This window comes from Artemia sp. Qi Xiang Cuo, chromosome 4, assembly GCF_049724085.1.
Source record: "Artemia sp. Qi Xiang Cuo chromosome 4, ASM4972408v1, whole genome shotgun sequence".
In the NCBI taxonomy this organism is placed as follows: Eukaryota; Metazoa; Arthropoda; class Branchiopoda; order Anostraca; family Artemiidae; genus Artemia; species Artemia sp. Qi Xiang Cuo.
The window spans coordinates 42121073-42142526 of record NC_142797.1 but is presented as its reverse complement, the minus strand read 5'-3'; the positions used below and the strand labels follow the sequence as shown (position 1 = coordinate 42142526).

Sequence of the window (21454 nt, the reverse complement as noted above, 5' to 3'; positions counted from 1 at the left end):
CAAATAAACCGAATTTTAACCAGTTATTATTATCATAGGTTCGAAAACGATATGATTAAAAACCAAAAGTAGATGAAAGAAACAAAAGTCAAAAAGAAAAGAGCAAAGAAGCAGTGCAATACAAATTAGAAAGCAAGTGGCACAAAAAATGAAATAAATTTAATCTATAGCAAATTGTGAAGAACACTACAAGTATTGCGAAATAACAAGGTATTTTATTGTAGAATCTGACCTTACAATAACTAAATATTTTACTTTAAAGGACTACATTTAAAAGCAGCTGTCTTTTTGTCTTAATAAAAAAAGTAAAAAAACTTAAGTCATGAAGACATAAAATTGTGGTGAATATAATTTGGAATACTTCCTTTTTTGTCTGGAAAATTATCTTGAATTGTACTTATACTTCGGCTGTATTGCCCTTTAGTTGAATTAAACTCAAAAATAAAATGCAACATTTTTTTTTTTTTTTTTTAAATCTTAAGGTAAAAATCAAATCAAAACTTCACATAATTCATATAAAGCAAAGATTCAAGAAAAGATAAGCTTCAGACCTTATAGGAAGAGAAACTCGTTTTACAGCGTATCGAACATCATCCAATTTGTTCCTTGCTTCAAAGACAACACCAAATCCTCCTTTACCAAGACATGACAACGTCTCGAAATCGTTAAGGTACCGAGAACTGTACTCTTCACTTGTTGACTCTTTCCGAAAACTTTGTAAGGAAAAAGCACTGGGAAGGCTTTCGAAGGCTACAGAGTTAGCAGTAGCAATTCTGTCATCTGATATGTGATTACTGTTCTGATCACATGGGGGAAGAGGCCTTCTTGTTTGTTCAGCTAACCGGATTGCAAGCATCTGATGAATATTAAAAAAAAAAAACATCAACCTTTATTATAATATTAATTTCAAAAATATATTTTCAAGTCAAAATTTTTTACACAATTTTTAAAAGCATCTTACCATAGAGAACCAAAAAGACAAAAGAATGAAAACTAAAAAGAAAGCCCATTTCACTGTTTCTAGTATAACTCATTCTAGTAGTTTTGACTTGGAATCTGTTTTTCAATTTATTAAGACTTCAACAATAGAATAAAAAAAAAATCACATAATATGATCCCAGAATTTAGGCCTAAGTAACTATGTGACTCCATACTTTCTCATGAAATTGAAAAAAAGACATGGAAACGAAACAAATGAAATAAAAGTGAAAAATCTAATTTAGCAATACAAATAAGTTTTATTTGTCAGTTTAATAGGATATTTTATTTAATCGTTAATTGGCTGAGCATTTGCATCACCAATTGGCTGGGTCTTAAAATCAATATATTAGAAAACCAACGCCAATTAGTCTTAGTTTGAGAGCATTGGCAGTAACAAGTTGAAAAAAGTTTGACAGAATAGTAATATGAAACTATTAGTAGGATATCACACTAATTAGGATATGAAGGTTGCCAGCCTTGGTTATGAGAAGCCATGGTTGCGAAGGATGTCAAGTATGGTTCCAGACACGAAGACTTTCAAAAGTTGAGCAACACGCGGTAGAAAATTTACCAGAGAAATCGTCCAAGATTAATATTAGGTACTCTTTGAAAGATTATATATCAATTAATAAGCCCTACAAAAAATGCAGTTCATTCCTACTCTCTAGAGCTATAATGAAAGAAGAATCAATATGGCAAGGTTACACTTTTTGGTCACCAAAGATTTTACTTGTGGGCAAACAATCTGAGGACAAAAACAAGACAGCCTTCGAATCGAATGCGATGGTGTGATAAGAAAAGAAGACTTGGATGAAGTGAAAACTTCATGTTCCCACATAAAGATCCATCCTAATGCTTAAAGGATGTGATAACTTCCTTTGATTTGCCAAAACAACAAGCCTAGTCCTGACTTAGGATAAAAACGAACGAAATACAGTCTATGGACAGACAGGGTGCGAAATGAGTTGTGTCTTGACTCGGTACAAAAACAGAGTTCATTCCAGATTCGGTTTGAGTCGATGCAAAAACGGCCCGTGAAGTGGCTCCAGTGAAAAAAAAATAAAAATAAAATAATAACTTAGTCTTGATTCAGCGAAAAAACGAGTCGAGTCCTGACTTACTTAGTGCTAAAAAGTCCTACAAAATCCATTCTCGCTGCTAAAAAGACCATGCGCTGAATCGGCACAGAAATAATCCAAATCCAATTTGAAGAATTTAGGTGATGCTGTACAAAATGAGGAAAGCCCTGACTTCTGATAAAACAAGCTAAGCCCAAACTGCTGAATTTCGGTGGCGAGCTGCAAAAATGAACTGAATCCTGACTCATTGTAAAAACAAGCAAAGTCCAAACAGTAGACTGACTCAACATACAAACAAGCCAAGTCCTGACCAAAAAAAAACAAAAAAAAAAAAAAAAAAATAAAAAAAAAAATCGAAGCTTCAGAATTTTATTGGCGCGATACGAAAACGAGCGAATTCCTGGCTCGCCGCAAAAAGGAGCTGCATATGAACAAGCTATATCATGTTCCGATTCAAAACGAGGAAAGCCCTGACTCATTGCAAACAAAGACCCTTATTCGAAAGCAAAACGGGCTAAGCCAATTCTTGGTGCAAAAAAAGACCTGATTCGGTGTAAAAACCAAACATGTCCAATGCACAGAATTTAGGCAATACGGGAAAAAACTAAATCAGACAAGCCATGGTTCAGCCCAAAAGTGAGTCTAGTCCAAGCTGTAGAATTTCGGTAACTTGGGGAAAAAACGAGTAAAATTGTGACTAATTTGGTTTAAGGTGCAAAATCTAGACTAACTCGTTATAAAATCAAACTAAATCCCGACTTAGTGCAGAAACAAGCGAAGTCCTGATTCGGAAAAAAAGAAGAAAAAAGGGTCTTAAACTGGAAAAAAAAGCTAAGTTCGCTCTTGTTGCGAAAACGAGGTAAGTTTTGACTCATTTTAAAGACGAGCGAAGTCGTAACTCCGTACAAAAAAAAAGCTTAGTTCTGACTCAGTACAAGAGGGAGCTAATTTCTAGCTCGGTGCAAAACAAAATACGTCTTGAATCCGTGTAAAAAAAAAAAGAAGAAGCTAAGTCCAGGCTGCACTTGGTCCTCCCCAGCTGCAGACTACGTAGGACAACGGTAGGCAGGTAAAAAATATATTCTCATTAAAAACAAGTAAAATGATTTTCAACATGTATGATTGAAGGCAAAAAATGGACTTGCAGCCCTTCCAACATCCCCCCCCCCCCCTCCCAACACTCCTGTCAATACACAAATTTTAGTAGAAAGTTATAAATGCTCCAACTTAATTGATGCAGAGTTAATCTGTATGATTGGAGAATAAATATGGAGCCGCGATTCCTCCAATTCACCCTTCCACCACTAGCGTTTTAGTAGAACTGAAAGCATGTTTTAACTGGTTTTGCTTAAGGATTTCCAGTCCGTAAGAGTAGAAATAGAAGCGGGTCAGCAGCTCTTCCAGACCCCCAGCCCACCACTAGACTTCAGTAAGAGGTATAGGCATATTACACCTTGTTTCAGCCAGAATCATTCAAGTATTTTCAATTTTATGTCTGAAAAACCAGAGTGGAAAGTGGTAACACAGACTGCCCTCTCGTTCAATCACCATTTTTTGAACCATAATATCATAATTATGCAAGGGTTTTCAATGTATATAGTAAGGCATACAATGGGCCAGTGGCTTTCCTACTCCTCCATCTAATCACCAGTGTTTTAACAGAAAGACAGGCATGTTGCACATTGTTTGAGGAAAAATCATGTGCAGCTTTTTAATATTCATGACTGAGGGACCAAAGTAGAAAGTGGTCCTGTCAGAATAGTCCTCTCGTCAGTTTTTGGGTCAGAATGTGGCACCATGATGCCACATGTCTGAAACAAAGCTAAAATTTTATAAATATTTTAGGGTGGCTAATAGCCGTCCAATTAGACGCACAAGGTGGGCCAGTGGCCCAACCAACACCATCCTTATGGCTAACTTTTCACCACAAAGGTAGGAAACACGTTTTTATCCAATCGCCGGAAGTGTATAGGGCAAGTACCCTGAGTCGGATGCAATGGAGATAAGCACCTATGTTCATCAACTTGGGTTAGAATGGAAATTGCAAAGAATGATAGAACAATCCTAAGAAAAACAGTAAAAGCAGGCCTAGTTCCTTCTCAAACAGTATATGCTTTTAGTAGGAGAGGACTTGGGACACGGAGGATCTATTATCCTTAAAAGTCACTTCTATAAAGGCGAGGGAGGGCGCGCCATTCCGTAACAGAGTTGAGGAGACGAAAATGGCGAGGCAAACCCGTAAGGGAGAGTACACAAGTGGCATCCATAAGGCTGGGAGAAAGCTTGCCACTGCGTAGGAAAGCCTGGACGTAAAATTGGCTACGCCAACTTGTATTGAAAATGAGGTACGTAAAATTAATTTTTCGGGAAATATTTTTATAAATAACAAACTTCAAGGTATAAATATCAAAGATGAGGCACTCAGGGTGCCAAAAAAACTGAATAGAAGTTTAGAATACGGGCTTTTCCTTCGTAAAGTATTAAAGTATTTCCGAAAATTCACATACCACCATTTTCCAGTGTGAAAAAAAAAACGATCTAGATAAGTCACTGCTACGAAAATTTTGTTTAGGGCTTTAATTTTGTAAAAAAGTTTCAATATGAACGACTTTAAAAATACTTGGAACAGTTAATACTTTTTCTGAACATGAGTGTCTGCGCTAAATAGTTTAAAAGGTATATTACAATTCAATTTTATCGTCGACAGTATAGAATAATTCATGGGTATCAATAGATAAAAAGGTTTGTCAAATAGAAAAAAAAAACATTTAAAGTTGTTTTGTAATAGAGATTAAAAAAACCTGTCTTTCTTTTATCCGACCAAAGGTTCGTCCCCTGGTATTTACAATTAAACTTTACAAAGCTTCTTTTTTTGCGCCAAAACATGAAAATTTTTCCAAAAATTCCAACTCCAAAAAGTCATAGCCCAAAAACTGGCAATAGTAATAATCTGAAAGCAAATTGGACATTAGAATAAGAACACCAGTAAGAGTCACCCACTCATCAGATGTCAAGGAAAAAAATTTCAAAATTTAGCTGACAGTAATCATCCCTCAACCTTAAAATTATCCGAGAAAATAATTACAAAAAAAAGAAAAATTTCAGCTTCTTGAATGTTTCTAAATTAAACATATTCAACAAATGAAATCATTTCAAAACGAAAATGCAATTTTGTAGCTAATTTTATTACAACTAAATTCGAAAAAGATAATGGAAGGACACCAAAACGTCACTTAATTTAGTAGGTACTAAACAGGGCTGCTGAAGAAACTATTATAAACTTACAGAGTTCAAGTTGACAACATTATTATAATGTTGTAGGAGTTGTCTAAGGTCGTAAACTTCAGACTCAATTACACGAAAACGTCGACTAAACGAAAAGGCGATAACAACTAAAGCAATTGCGAAGACCAGGACCAAACTGAAAAGAACACCGGCATTGAAAATTCATTACAAAAGAAATTAGACAAAACATGAACCACTTAAAGAGTGCAGCATAAGAAAAATACATAGAAAGAAGCGCAGATAATGAATCAAAGAAGGAAATAGATACTATAAGGTAAAAAAAAGGACTAGTACTTTGGCTAAAAGCCTACTGCGAAAAAAATTGTCGGTAAAAAAAAACAACAATTTATTGAAAAGTCTGATCTAACAAAACTGACAGTTAAAGGAAAGGTCAAAGTAGTATATTGGTAGGAATCAATAATTAATAAGTTTGAGGCAAATCCTAAAATTAACTATGTTCACACTATCTGGACAACGTGGAGTGCTGCGGGCCAAACACTGAGACCTTGCTCTCCGTCACTAATAAAATGTTGTAGTTGTCAACCCCTTCAAACTTAAAAATGACAGTGTCCAAAGAAAAATCTTTTCCTAAAAGAATCGTTAAAACCATTAAAGTTTAGAAGACATAGGTTGGACCTACCCTAAACCTCAGTAAAAAACTTAGAAAATGAAATGAAAACTTCAACTGAAATCATAAACAATTATGTTCATATAGACTGCAAGCAGACAGCAGCACTTTTGAAACCGTGGGAAGATGTTCTTGTTTGATCCCCAACACTTCTAGATTTTGGTTTAAGTTTAATCTAAAATTGGTAACTGCCTCCTTGAATGGAGTTTTTCGTTCAAAAATAGAAACAGGGCTCAAATAAATGAAAGATAAACGAAATAACTTCAGATAGTTCTCTTCGATACTGACTATTATACTCTATTCCAGCCAATTCACCTTAGACTCTGGCTAAAGGATAAGCATAAATCCCCAAGCCAAAATGAAAGGAATTTTTCAAAAATATAACTACGCATTTAGCAAAACCAGCCTGATGTGTATTGTTTCCGTAAAAACTTCAAAGTTTGGACTCTTTCTCACAATAAACTGAAACTGTTGGCACATGCCACAGAAAAAAGGACAAACCCAAAGGGCTGATCCCACGACACAGATATTTGAATAATGAGCGAAAGCACACAAATAAAATTTAATGAAAGTGTGAATTGGTAGAAAACACTTATAAATAATAGATTCCAGAAAATTAGTTTCTGATTGGGATATAGAGCTATTCCTTCCCTTTTTTCAATATTTGGATAAATCTTATTATTCAGACAGAAAGAGGGAGCTAAGAAATACAGCTATTTAGTTTATTAGAATACGAAATTGAGAAAATTCCAAATTGATATCAAATCAGATTATTACGAGGCTAGGAAACGTTTTACTTGAAATAACATGATAATTTTGTTGCAATAAACAGGTATGCTATTGCCCCCCCCCCAAAAAAAAATGGAGAAAAATACTATTATATACCTCATGCTCCTTGACTATATGGATTCCCCCCCCCCAATAAAAATGCTGGAGCTACTCCCCTGGCCCAGATGGATGGCCAAAAAAACTTACAGCATTAAAACCAGGGATCGAACCACATTTTTCGTGGAGCTTATCGTTCCTTATACGGTCTCTGCCTACGTTTCAGATTCTTGCTTGACCAGTGTCATGACCATGGCTACCAATATTCAAATATTGACTCACAGACCGATCAACCTATTCTTCCAAACTTTTTTCAATAGCGAAAGGGCACCTTTGCCTTAGCTTTTCTACTCTTTTTCTCTTAACTGCATCCACCATATTTACTACTGATACTGTACATTCAAGTGATACTATCTACTTGATCGATTTTCTTATTGCCTAACTTCAACTCTTCAACCTCGTTCCTTCCTATTCTAAGTAAATTAGTCTTTTTAACATTAATTTTCATACCTATTTTTCCTCTCGTATCTCTCACAACTTCGAATAATTGATTCATTTCTTTGACATTTTTATCTAGGACAATCAAATTATCTTAATAGTCTAATTACAGGCAGTTTTTCCTTTCCACATTAGATACAATGGTCTCATATAACCTTTGGCATGTACCTTAGGACATTATCCGTCAAATTAATCCATATCCCTACTAAATAATCTATATGTTCTATCTGAGTTCATTAATCAATGGTTAGGGACAGGACAAAACTGAACTTCTGATTCCACAACGAGCCTACTAGAAACTTCACTTTCTACCTTAACCGCAGCATTGTTATTCTTGTACGTATATGCCCCTTGTCATTTTAATGTACCATTACCATAAGCTGAATACAGTGTTGGATGAAAATTTACAAAAGTGATAACTGAAGAGGTCTACTCACTCAAACACTTTTCAATTATATATAACTGAATCGACAATTGTCACAAGAGTGACAGTTTGGCAACCTCGCTGTTCTTCTCTCAAAACTTTATATATATCCTCTTCTAGTCTAATAAGTATCGTTATGCTAATTAACAAAATCAAGATAATGCCTCTTTCATTACGTCAAACCCTTCTCGTAAAGGGGCTTATCTAAAGTTTTCATAAAATCAATAGGTACTTACTTCTTTCGAAAAATCATGTTCATAATATTGGTCACTTTTCTCTAACTTCATGACCATAATATTCCAAACCCATTTAGCCACAATCACCTGAACCCTCATCATTTTTCAGTCTTTTTAGGACGGTCTTTAACTTCTCATGGTAAAATAAATCTTCCCTTACTTCAAAACGGTGCAGTTTTTTTTTCATTTTGTTCTATATAATCTCCTATGCCTTCATCACAGTAAAAAAAAAAAAAAATAATAATAAAAAAAAAAAAAATAAAAACTGGCATTACCACTTCGTTTACTACTAACTAACCTTTATTGAATAGAACAAGTTAAATAAAGAACATAACAATAAATAATTAGCTTTGGATTGACTATTCCAGATAGCTCATTTAAACTGTAAAAGTTTGGTTTTCTTTAGTTTAAATTGTCTAGATAAAGTTTTTTGCGCCTATCTAAATCTCAGAAAAGCCAGAAGTTTGAACGCTTTTTCAGAAGCTGATTTGACCGCATGAGACAATATAAATATCAATTTAAGAATCCTCATAGGCCGTCCTATTACAGGACTGTGAAAGAAATTAGACAGTTCAATCTGGTCGTCAATATAAAAAATAATGCTAAAAGCCAACTTTCAGTTTTGCGATCTAACCGTAATGACAAAAACCGTGGAAAAATGTTTCTTGATAAGAAAGAAAACAAGGAAAGAAGGAACCAAGGAGGAAAACAAGTGTCTTTCCTCCCTAAGGCGTTGCATCAAACTAGTAGGGTTTACTGTTTACAATTTTCAAAGAGTTCAAAGCCAAAACAAAGAAAACAGATTCGACAAAGCATAAAAAAAAAAAAAAAATTACCTGATAGGAAATTCGACAATATATTCAATAGTTCTTGAATAGAAGCCCCTGGGGAATTTTTCTGGGAAAGGGATACCATCGTAAGCAAACCCATCAGTAGTATTTCCAAGATCTTCACAATGGTCTTCATCAAAGTCAAAATACGTATAATACTTGTCATCTGATCAAAAAATTACAAAGTGAGAATTTGAACTGTAGAAACAAATAATCATAGCAGCATCTCTAGAGCTTATTTCTCGCTTCTAACTCTCTATTTTACGATACATGCCTAAGTAATAAAAAACAGAGATATATATATATATCAGCAACTGTTCCCCAGAGTAATATTCAATTTACTGCTGATGTAAACTTCAAAAACCTTGAGCTAAGTTTCGGCTGCACTGAAATACGTCACCTGAAATGGCTCAATTCAAAAAAAACTTAACTTCCTGCACCAATATTCAATATGGCGCTACGCTATTATCTTCTAGCACAAAAATATCATCTCGCATTATTTTTAACAGCTTCAACCCATGAAACTTTTTCCAGCTTTTTTATTGATGATTTAAATTTTCACTTCGATCAATCAATGATGGATTATCTATCTTCTTTTATTTTTATGAATTCACAAAACAGATCAATTAAAAAAACATAATTTATATACATAAAATTATAAGCATAAATATGTTAAAATTAGTTGCATAGATCAAACAACTAATAAATACATATTAAATACTAGAAGATCAAATGATACGCGTGCAGTGCCAAAGCCAATTAATTAAATTCAATCATATACAACATACAAATAAAGACAGTGAAGAAGAAGAAAAAGAGAACAAAGGAAAAATAACTAAATAGTGAGCTTTACAAGAAACCCACACTCATAAGTGGCTTGCGGGTTCAATGAGAATATAACTCGGAATACCGTCTCTAAGAAAGAATTCAACGATCCGGTTGTCAATGAAATAACCATTTGACAAACTTGTGAAACCCAAATCGAATTTTTGTACTCTTCTTAGTGATTATGCTAGGGAAATAAATATTTTGGAATGATTAGTCTAAATAGCTCGTTCAAACTGTAAAATTATATTTCCTTTTTATTTTAAATTGTATTTTTATTTAAATTTCTCGAGCCTATCTCAGTTTCAGAAGCATTAGACTGCATAATTGCCAGTGTAAGAATTCTAACAGCTATCTAATTACACGACTGTGAAAGAAAAGTAGACAGTAAAAAAAAATGGGTACTAAAAACCAACTTGGTCTTATGCAATTTAACCATCAATGAAAAAAAAAAAAAAAAAAAAAAAAAAAAAAAAAAAAAAAAGTTTATCTTGATCAGCAACGAGGAAAGACACGTTAAATCACAAAACGATATTAGTCGTTTAACTTCATAGTCTTGGCCTTATACCTAATTTAACTTACATATCTCATGCGCAAGCTAAAATATCATGTCCAATCGTGACATATAGCTGACAAACTAAAATGTGTAAACACAAAGAAAAAGAAAATATTTTTCAAAGCGGATTTGGTCAATAGTGTATGTTTCCTAGGTATTCTAAGGTTAAACAAAATTTTAGAGCAGATATTCTAAATAAGAGGTATCAGGAAGAGTAAACAAAATTCTAATGAGCAAAAATATTGAGCAAAAGTTAGAAATTCATATAATAGAAAAAAAATCGAAAACAGGAGAGTAGATCAATGAGTTTAAACAGTCAATGTGGGTGTTCAGAGATGGCCTATAATGTTACTCATTGTGAAATTAAACTTATGAACAAAAAAGTCGACAAATACTAGGTTTCTTTTCAACCGCTGGACTTATCTGAGGTTCAACTCATGGCTCTACTGAAAATGAAAAATTCAAATGAATTATGTTATAATAGAATATGGTAAACAAATTTTCCAAATACTTCATTAACATAATCGAAATAGTTAGGTGTTTAAATGCAGTAAATAATAAAAAAAAGAATTAATGTTGGATTCATAGTAAAAAATTGTACCTGGAGCTCTACAAGTGTATTTGCCAATATACGGACGCTCTTCAGCATATTCATTTTTGTTCTTTTCTGACACTTTGCTCTTCCATGTTGCCGTCATTCCATCCTTTCTAGGTTCTACAAGAAAATATTCTGTTTCTATCAAAGATAAAACAGAACACTCGTAGGCCTATATTTAAATAGCTACTGTAGCACAAAAAAAATGAACGATAAACTATGCTACTTTTACTATCACAAGAGAAATAGAAAAAGAGAGAAAAAAGGTCACTTGTTAAATACGCTTACAAAATATCGCACGAAGGAGTTTAAAATCTGTTAGTAAGGCACTTAACGGGTTGAAGTTTATTGTAAAGCATAGTAATTCTGCTAATCTGTGCAAATGATGAAAAAAATAGATCGGTGCTTCTCGTTTGCTACTAGCATTTTTCCAAATTTCATTATTAAATGATGTCTTCGAGCTAACAATTTGGGCAAGTTCAAGAGCACTTTCGTTGTTACTGAAGCGGGGTCCGAGTATTATTTTAGTAGAACGTTTTTGAACATCTTCTAGTTCTGCTGACATGTAAGCACTGTTTTGAGTTTGGAGACCCCAGAAAGGACAGCAATACTCAAGGATAAGCTGATGTAGGTTGTATACGCCAGTAGGAGTTGGCAATCAGAGAAGCCCAATCCGCGCATACTTGTTAAACTCTGGATTGAGTAAGGACCTTTGCGTGCAATACTATCTACAAGCAGCTTAAACGAGCAATCACTTGTAAATGATACACCTAGGATTGTTGCAGAGGAAACAGTCGGAAACGGCACATCTGAGATTGCAATGTCCCGCTTGAATGGATTGAAACGTAGAACTCTTGATTTATGTTCATTCACGTTGTAGGTCATTTGATTGACACTGGGTGATGAAGTCCGTAAAGAGAGTCATGTCCTAAACTGCTGCTTTGCTGCCCCACTCTGGACTGTGTATTTGAGAAGCACAGACAAGTCATTAACGAACTTAAATCACTCCTCAAATTCTGCTAAGATTTGGTTAATTACAGCAAGGAATAAAAGAGCAGCTAGTTTCGTTCCTTGGGGACAACCGCAGGTTAGTTCTGGCTACCCAGAGCAGGTATCTTCGGCAAACAAAGGATAAATTGATTGCCGCCTCCCCCGTAGAAATTCTCTCACTAACAGTAGTATTTGATTTTTAGGTCCCATCTCTTTCAAATTTGTGAATGCGGCGAGGTGTTTAATAAGATCGAATGCTTTTCTGTAGTTCATCAAAAGTAAATCAACAATACTATTAGAAGTTCCAGCCACTTGATGAGTTAATGGTACATTCACACTAGATTTACTGCCATGCTACTGCCTCGTATGCAACCATATTGGCATAGGAAGGTAGGAATTTTTATAACAGAGTGGTAGATAAAATTTTAAACTACATTCGCTAAGTTGGGAGTTATCGACATGGGTCCCAATTGATCACATGACTGGGCTGAATTAACTTCTGGCATGACACGGACATACGCAGCTTTCCACATCCTTGGGAAATAGTTGTTCTGAGAAACACTGGTTTATACTGATGCGATTGGCTTGGCTAGGAAAGGTGATTATTCTTTCAGGAACTTAACGGGGAGTTCTCGTGGTTATGAGGGACAGTTGCTGCGTAGCCGTCTAACTGTATAAAAAACTGCCAGTTCTGACACCTTTACGATTTCGTCCATACTATAGTTGATAATGATGTCCCTCATTTGATAGATAAAAAGGCACACACATTTATTCCAAATAAATAGAACAATTGCCTTATAAGTCCCTGTGACCAAGCACAAAAACATGCACAGAGAAAGATAGAGAAGGGGGATGGAAGTTGACCATTTGATCAAAGACCTTTTGCATTATTAAAGTTCCAAATGTGGAAGGGGGAAGGTATATAGATGCATATGGCTATTAAGGTAAAAGCATTGAATTTATTACAGGATATAAATCTATATTCATTTTATAGACTAAAATAATCATGAAAAAAAAAAAAAACACAAGACAAAAGTATATTTTCAGAGGCAGCGGTATAGCACTACCTTAGTAAAGAACCATACACCAAGTTATAAGGAAGGGGTGGTTGTAGAACTTTAGAAGGGTCTCATTAGCATGGAACATGAAAGTTATAGTGCGTTTTTTAAGAATGAAAAATTAACGGAGGGCCACCAGCCCCCTCCTTTGCTTATTTTGCTACCTCTTCCCCAGGCCACTAAGATATCAGACCAAAATCTCGATATAGCCATTTGGTTGAAAATAGTCGTCCCATAAATATGCCTCCAGGGATGACACGGCACCCATACCCTCGGAGCATAAGGCATAAATAATGCAAATTGACAACTGGCTTACAAGGAAGTTTTACGATAGGAAAAGGGGAGCTTTGTTTGATGTTGGATGTGTAATTGGCTCGAAAATTTCAGATATCGTTCTCAGGGTCAAAAGGATCTAAAACTTTCTTGCGGGAGAGAGGAATGGACAGCCAAGAAATGGGCAAAAAAACCCATTGTACAAAAAAAATGTTAGGGGCTAGATACTTCCTCCTGTCCAAAAAATGGGGCCCAAACCCCCACAAAAGGACCAAAAACCTATTTTCCTGATCGGATCGAAACTTAGGGGCTAGTTCTTCTCCGATCATTTTAATTCTTAAAAAGGAACTAGAACTTTCGATTTCCAATCAAGTGAACCTCTTCAAAAGTTTATACGACCACCACTTCCGCAAAAACCTTATATACCCGGGGGGGCGTAGCTTAAAACCCTTGTCCCAAGGCCTTGGAGGTTTTTTTTTCAACTCTGGGGGCATTGTTATATAATCTTTTGACAATTTTGAACAAAATGGTTATCTCAAAAATTAAATTGGATACATTTGGGGAAAAGAGGGCGTGGAGGGGAGGGGTAGTTGCTCTCTGATTACTTTTGAGTGTTAAAACTTTTGGTTAGCATGGGCTGTGGTTTATCATTTACTAGGTTGCAGCTACTGCTGCAACCATGATATGTGTTGCGTCATCGTGCGTATAATGTCGTTCTTTAATATACTTAGTGTATTAAGTTCCTCCCCATAAAATGACGAAACGAGTCAATTGAAGAGAAAGGGAAACCAAACTAACTTTAAAATTTTCAGGTATTTTTCTAGTTAAAATCATAAAACTAAAAATATCACTCAGACACCCTAAATACTTTTGCAGTTTACATTAGCGATTCTGTTAAGATTTTCAGGAATTATTCTAGTTTCAATTGGCAAGTCAGGTTTTTGTTAAAACCCTAAACAAATTACTACATTTTATGCAACTATATCTACATGCTTTTTATAATGTTAAAAATTCTATTTTGACCTTCGTATGCAAGATGTTGGCTACTACAGTGTTAAAGAAAAATGTAGTTTATCGTAAAAAAATTATTCTATATTAACAATTTTTGTGTTAAATACAAAAGGTTTTTAAATACATCCATTTCCTTTATAATGAGCTATTAAACAGCGCTCTATGATGTTCTAGTGCCCTGCTAGCTCAGGAGGATGAGAAAAAAAAGCCGTGTATGCAAAATATCGTGGTTTCAACCAATTTTCTTGATTTTCAAGCCAATATATTGTCCGAGGTGGTTCTAATTCTAATAGCGTGCTTCTTATTTTGATCTGACACTATTTTTAGGAGTTATGGGCTATTGTATTTCTTAGTATTGGACGTGATCATCTCTTGCTAGATTGCTAGCTACCGCTGTAACCCGGATAAAATTTAAAAAATGAATTTTTTTTCCACGGAAATCAAACACAATGTTACAGATACGCACTTTAGGAGTTGAGCCAAAAAAATTTTGGTTCCAGGAGGCAAGAAGATTTTAATAAACATTTGCTACTACAGAGCTATAGAAAAATGCAGTTTTTCATAGAAAAAATGGTTTTGTTTTTATAATTATTTCTGTTAATTATGAAAGGTTTTTAAATACATCAATTTTCTTTTAAATGAGCCGTTAAAAAGCTCTTTATGATTTTCCAGTGCCGAGCTAGCTGAGGAGAAAAAAAAAAATGCAAAAAAAGATGCCTTCGATGCAGAATATTATAGTTCATGCCACTTTTCCTGTTTTTCAAGCCGGCATATTTTCTTTGTTGTTCAAGCCAAGAGACAGTAAGTTTCCTACGTAGGAGTTTCGGACAAGGCGGTTGTAATAATTTATTTCGTTTTTGATCTGACTATATTTTAGGGAGTTATGGGCTATTTTATTTTTGACTATGAGACGTAATCGTCTCTTAATAGGTTGGTAGCTACCGCTGCAACCCGGAAAAGGGCAGCAGAACTTCCGTTTTCCAATTTAATGAGCCCCCTTCGAAGTTTATACAACCACCCCTTCCATAAAAACCTTACATGTATAGCTGTCTCAAAATTTTGATTGGATTGTGTTTAGGGAAATGACCAGTTTGGGGGGCTGGTTGCCCTCTAATCACCTTCGACTCTTAAAAGGGAACTAGAACTTTAAATTTTCAATCAAATGTGGCTTTTCCAAAGTTTATATGACTACCTCTTCCATAAAAACATTTTATACCCCAGGGGCATAACTTACAACCCTTTCCGCAAGCTTCTGAAGGGTTGTGCCAACTCCGGAGGCATTGTTAAATGATTTTTGGACTGTTTAGAACAAAATGACTATCTAAAAATTGAGATCCGATGCATTTGGGGAAAAGAGGGTGCGGGGCAGGCTAGTTGCCCTCCAATCACTTTTAAGTGTTAAAAAGGGCACTAAAACTTCTTATTTTGAACTGAATGAGTCCCTTCGAAGTTGCGAGTAGTAAGATCCCAATTCGTTGAAAATATACATTCAAATATACGCCTGAGGCATAGATATGTGTGTATATTTTAAACGAATTGGGGTTACCAGGGTCATTTGCAAAGAGGTACCATTTCTATAGAAGCTATAGTAATTTGAAATATCATATGGAATTTGCTTGAATGTATATCCGGTGCGTACGGGCTCATACCTAACAGGTTTGTTATAATCGGATATTCTTCAATTTTTTTCGGGCAAAATTAACTTAATTTATATTTAATTATAAACAAGTTTTTTTTTTTTAGGTTACATCAGTGTCGGAAAAACCGGTGGATCTTTTAAAAACTTGTATATCTTTTTAGTTTTCTTTACAATTCAAATTAGTAAGAGAAGTGAATTCAAAGATAATAGTTTTTATTGGCAAGGATATTAGTAGAGGAAAAAAAATGAGGTGTGCAATTACATGATTGGAGATTAATGTTTGAGTTAACAACAGTGACGTAGTTACTTATTTAGTTTAATAGATTTGCTAATTTTTTTGCGAAGAGGTCTTAGCGTAAAGGTATTGCGATGGTTAAGAATGTAAGGTATGAAATTTGTTCATTGTGAGTATTATTTCATTGTACTGTCCAGGATTTGTTTAACGTTCCCTTTGTCGACTCACCGGGCCCTGGGTCGCTCGCCCCGCTGCCGGAGCCGGGGTAACTCTTCCGCCGCGGGGGCCTCGTCTGGGGGGGTTTTTCGGGGGGCGAGGGGGTCGTGACGCCAGCATACAGTCTCCGCGGGGGAATTGTTCAGGGTCGAAGCGGTCTGGGGGGCGGCTCAGATTTCCGGGACATGGTGACAGGGGAGGGGGGATTTCGCCAATGATTTGAAAAACAATCACGTACTAATATAAAAAACAAACCTTTCTCAAGTGAAAGTAGGCTTTGCATTTTCTTGATTTTTCAAAGTTCATTTTGAATTTCTTTCATTGAAATGAAAGATTTGGAATATTTCAGTAGTTTTATGTTTTGGTTTACCTTGTCACAGTTACATTTTCTTGATTTTTAAAATTAGAATTTGGATTTCTTTCTTTTAAATGCAAGAGTTTGAATATTTCATTAGTTTTTTGTTGTTGTTTACCTTGTCACATTTACATTTTCTTGATTTTTCAAAGTTCATTTTTAATTTATTTAGTTGAAATGCAAGAGTTGGAATATTTCAGTAGTGTTTGGTTGTGTTTTACCTTGTCAAAGTTACATTTTCTTGATTTTTTAAAATTTCATTTTGAATTTCTTTCGTTGAAAAGCAAGAGTTGGATTATTTCTGATGTGTCTGCTTGTGGTTTACCTTGTCACAGTTACATTTTCTTGATTTTTTTCAAAGTTCATTTTGAATTTCTTTCGTTGAAATGCAAGAGTTGGAATATTTCAGTAGTGTTTGGTTGTGTTTTACCTTGTCACAGTTACATTTTCTTGATTTTTAAAAGTTCTTTTTTAATTTCTTTCTTTGAAATGCAAGAGTTGGAATATTTCAGTAATGTTTGGCTGTGTTTGACCTTGCGCAATTAAATATTCTTGATTTTTCAAAGTTCATTTTGAATTTATTTCGTTGAAATGCACGAGTTGGAATATTTCAGTAGTGTTTGTTTGTGTTTTACCTTGTCACAGTTACAATTTCTTGATTTTTCAAATATAATTTTTAATTTATTTCGTTGATATGCAAGAGTTGGAATATTTAAGTAGTGTGTTTTTGTGGTTTACATTGTCACAGTTACATTTTCTTGATTTTACATATTCTTGATTTTTCAAATTTTATTTTGAATTTCTTTCGCTGAAATGGAAGAGTTGGAATATTTAAGTATTGTTTGGTTGTGGTTTACCTTGTCACAGTTACATTTTCTTGATTTTTTAAAATTTAATTTTGAATTTATTTCGTTGAAATGCAAGAGTTGGAATAGTTCAGTAGTATTTGGGTGTGGTTTACCTTGTCACAGTTACATTTTCTTGATTTTTCAAAGTTCATTTTGAATTTCTTTTGTTGAAATGCTAGAGTTGGAATATTTCAGTAGTGTTTGGCTGTGTTTTAGCTTGTCACAATTACATTTTCTTTATTTTTCAAAGTTCATTTTGAATTTCTTTATTTGAAATGCGAGAGTTGGAATATTTCAGTAATGTTTGGTTGTGATTTACCTAGTCACACTTACATTTTCTTGATTTTTCATAGTTCATTTTGAATTTGTTTATTTGAAATGCAGGAGTTGGACTATTTCAGTTGTTTTTGTTTTTGGTTTACCTTGTCACAGTTACTTTTTATTTAATTTTCATAGTTCATTTTGAATTTCTTTCGTTGAAATGCAAGAGTTGGAATATTTCAGTAGTGTTTGCTTGTGGTTTACCTTGTCACAGTTACATTTTCTTGATGTTACATTTTTTTTATTTTTATATGTTAATTTTGAATTTCTTTCTTTGAAATGGAAGAGTTGGAATATTTCAGTAGCGTTTGCTTGTGGTTTACCTTGTCACAGTTACATTTTCTTGATTTTTCAAAGTTCATTTTGAATTTCTTTCGATGAAATGCAAGAGTTGTAATATTTCACTAGTTTTTGGTTGTGGTTTACCTTGTCACAGTTACATTTTCTTGATTTTTCAAAGTTCATTTTGAATTTCAGTAGTGTTTGGTTGTGGTTTACCATGTCACAGTTACATTTTCTCGATTTTTCAAAGTTCATTTTGAATTTCTTTCGCTGAAATGCAAGAGTTGGAATATTTCAGTAGTGTTTGGGTGTTGTTGACATTGTCACAGTTACATTTTCTTGATTTTTCAAAGTTCATTTAGAATTTCTTTAGCTTATATGCAAGAGTTGGAATAATTCAGTGTCAAAGTTACTTTTTATTTATTGTTCAATGTTCATTTTGAATTTCTTTCGTTGAAATGCAAGAGATGGAATATTTCAGTAGTGTTTGGGTATGGTTTACCTTGTCACAGTTATATTCTCTTGATTTTTCAAAGTTTATTTCGAATTTCATTCGTTGAATAGCAAGAGTTGGACTATTTCAGTAGTGTTTTGTTGTGGTTTACCATGTCACATTTATATTTTCATCATTTGTTAATGATGATTTCGAATTGCTTTTTTTGAAGAGCTATATTTGGAATGTTTTAGCAGTGTTTGCTTATGGTATTCATTGTCAAAGTTACATTTTATTGATTGTTCCTAGCTCATTTCATTTTTCTATCGTTGAAAAGTAAGAGCTGGACTATTTCAGTAGTGGATGATTGTGGTTTACCTTGTCAGAGTTACATTTTCATGATTTTTCAAAGTTCATTTTGAATTTCTTACATTGAAATGCAAGAGTTGGAATATTTCAGTAGCGTTTGATTGTGGTTTACCTTGTCACAGTTACATTTTCTTGATTTTTCAAAGTTCATTTTGAATTTCTTTCGTTGAAATGCAAGAGTTGGAATATTTCAGTCGTGTTTGCTTGTGATTTAAAGTGTAAAATTTAATTTTTATTTTTTTGTAAATGTTTTTTTTTTATTTATATCGTTGTATTGAAAGAGTTGGAATATTTCAGTAGCGTTTGGTTGTGGTTTACCTTGTCAAAGTTACATTTTATTGATTTTTCAAAGCTAATTTTGAATTTCTTTATATGAATTGCAAGAGTTTGAATATTTCACTAGTGTTTGGTTGTGGTTTACCTTGTCACAGTTACATTTTCTTGATTTTTCAAAGTTCATTTTGAATTTCAGTAGTGTTTGGTTGTGGTTTACCATGTCACAGTTACATTTTCTCGATCTTTCACAGTTCTGGTTGTTTTTAGTTCGCTTTTAATTTAGTTGTTTTATTGTTCGGGTGTGTGATTGGGGGTCGGACATAGAAGAAGTTACTTATTCTGGATTTTTTCAATATTCATTTTGAGTTTCTATTTATGACATTAAAGATTGTTAATACTTACGCGAAACTTTGAAATTTTATTGTTTTTTAAATGTTCATTTTGAATTTCTTTAGTTGAATTGCTATATTTTTTTTTTTTGTGGTGATTTTTTGATTGTTTTTACTTGTATAATTTACTTGTTCTTGATTTTTCTTGTGTCATCTTGAATTTTATTCTCTGAAATGAGAGAGTTTTACTATTCAAGATACGATGTTTAGTAGTTTAACTTTTCAATGTTACATTTTCTTGATTTTTCAAAGTTCATTTTGAATTTCATTTGTTGAAATGCAATAGTTTGAATATTTCAGTTGTGTTTTGTTGTGGTTTACTTTTTAAAATTTACATTTTGTTGATTTTTTCAAATTAAATTTTGAATTTCAGTCTTTTCAAATCTATATATAGTAAAGAACTGTATCGTTTGGTCACGGAATACCTTGTCTCTGTTACATTTTATTGATTTTTAAAAGTTATTTTCGAACTTCTTTAGCAGTAGATAACTTTGTTTTCGATTTATGTATATGTATGTTGTGTTTTAAAATGTAAAATTTATATATTCTTGATTTTTCAAAGTTCATTTTGAATTTCTTTCGTTGAAAGTCAAGAGTTGGAATTTTTCATTCATGTTTGTCTTTTATTGAAATAGCGCAATTACAAATTCTATAATTTTCAAAGTTCATTTTGAATTTCTTTCGTTGAAATGCAAGATTTTTATTATTTCAGTAGTGTTTGGTTGTGGTTTAAACTGTCACAGTTAAATTTTATTGATTTTTGAAAGTTCATTTTCAATTATTCAAGAAACGTGATTAAACACGTTTTTAAACTACATGCTATGTGCCTGTCTGTCCTTGGCACCTTTCCAAACGATTGGGGATTCCCCGTCGGTTCCTACACATTGCAAAAAAGTGAGCAGTACAAAAACTCCACAATTTCAACCAGACAGTTTTTTTGATCAACACATCCACAGAGATGATACACACACATAGAAACGAGACACGCACAGACACGACACACAAACAGAGTCATAGTGAGAGAGATATCCAAAAAGTTGGGTTGACCTAGGTTCACTTAGAGTGGCGCGCCACTCTAAGTGAACCTAGGTCAACCCAACTTTTTGGATATCTCTCTCACTATGACTCTGTTTGTGTGTCGTGTCTGTGCGTGTCTCGTTTCTATGTGTGTGTGTCATCTCTGTGGGTGTGTTGTCTAAAAAACCAGTCTGGTTGAAAATGTGGAGTTTTCGTACTGCTCACTTTTTGCAATGTGTAGGAACCAGTGGGGAATCCCCACTCGTTTGGAGAGGTGCCAAGGAAAGGCATGCAAATAGCATGTAGTTTCAAAACGTGTTTAATCACTTTTCTTGAATGATTCAAAATGAACTATTAAAAATCAAGAAAATGTAACTGTGACAAGGTAAAACACAACCAAACACTACTTAAATATTCCAACTCTAGCATATCAAGGAAATAAATTCAAAATTTACTATTATAAATCAAGAATATATAAGTGCGCAAGGTAAATCACAGCCAAACATTACTGAAATATTCAAACTATTGCATTTCAACTAAAGAAATTAAAAAATGAATTTTAAAAATCAAGAGTATTTCACAGGTAAAATTTAAAACACAACCAAACACTCCTTAACTATTACAACTCTAGCAATTCAATAAATTAAATCAGAAGTTTACATTGAAGAACCAAAAAAGTGTAACAGCAATAATGGAAGAAACATGAAAGCGCTAGAGACATGGTCAAGATCATGCTTGAAAACAAAAGACAAAAGCAATTTACTATGAAAAAATCAAGATAATGTAACTGTGACAAGGTAAAACACAACCAAACACTACTGAAATATTCCAACTATTGCATTTCAACTAAAGAAATTCAAAATGAACTTTGAATAATTAAGTAAATATAACTTTTACAATTTAATACACACCCACACTCTGCAGACATTGACATTTAATTTCATTAAAGATTAAGAAAATCAAAAAGAAGAAAGAAAAAA

The 21454-nt window shown here is 33.7% G+C and overlaps 1 protein-coding gene across 1 annotated transcript in view; it reads right to left on the bottom strand.

Annotated features, from left to right (window-relative positions):
* LOC148953125 (eukaryotic translation initiation factor 2-alpha kinase-like) overlaps positions 1-21454 on the bottom strand; it is a 140153-nt gene that overhangs the window by 30661 nt on the left and 88038 nt on the right. The window contains exons 8-11 of the mRNA XM_089088308.1: positions 10769-10882; positions 8793-8952; positions 5346-5481; positions 552-856 (exon numbers count right to left, since the gene is read on the bottom strand). Coding sequence (XP_088944434.1) covers positions 552-856; positions 5346-5481; positions 8793-8952; positions 10769-10882 — 715 coding nt within the window. The remainder of the gene's footprint in view (positions 1-551; positions 857-5345; positions 5482-8792; positions 8953-10768; positions 10883-21454) is intronic.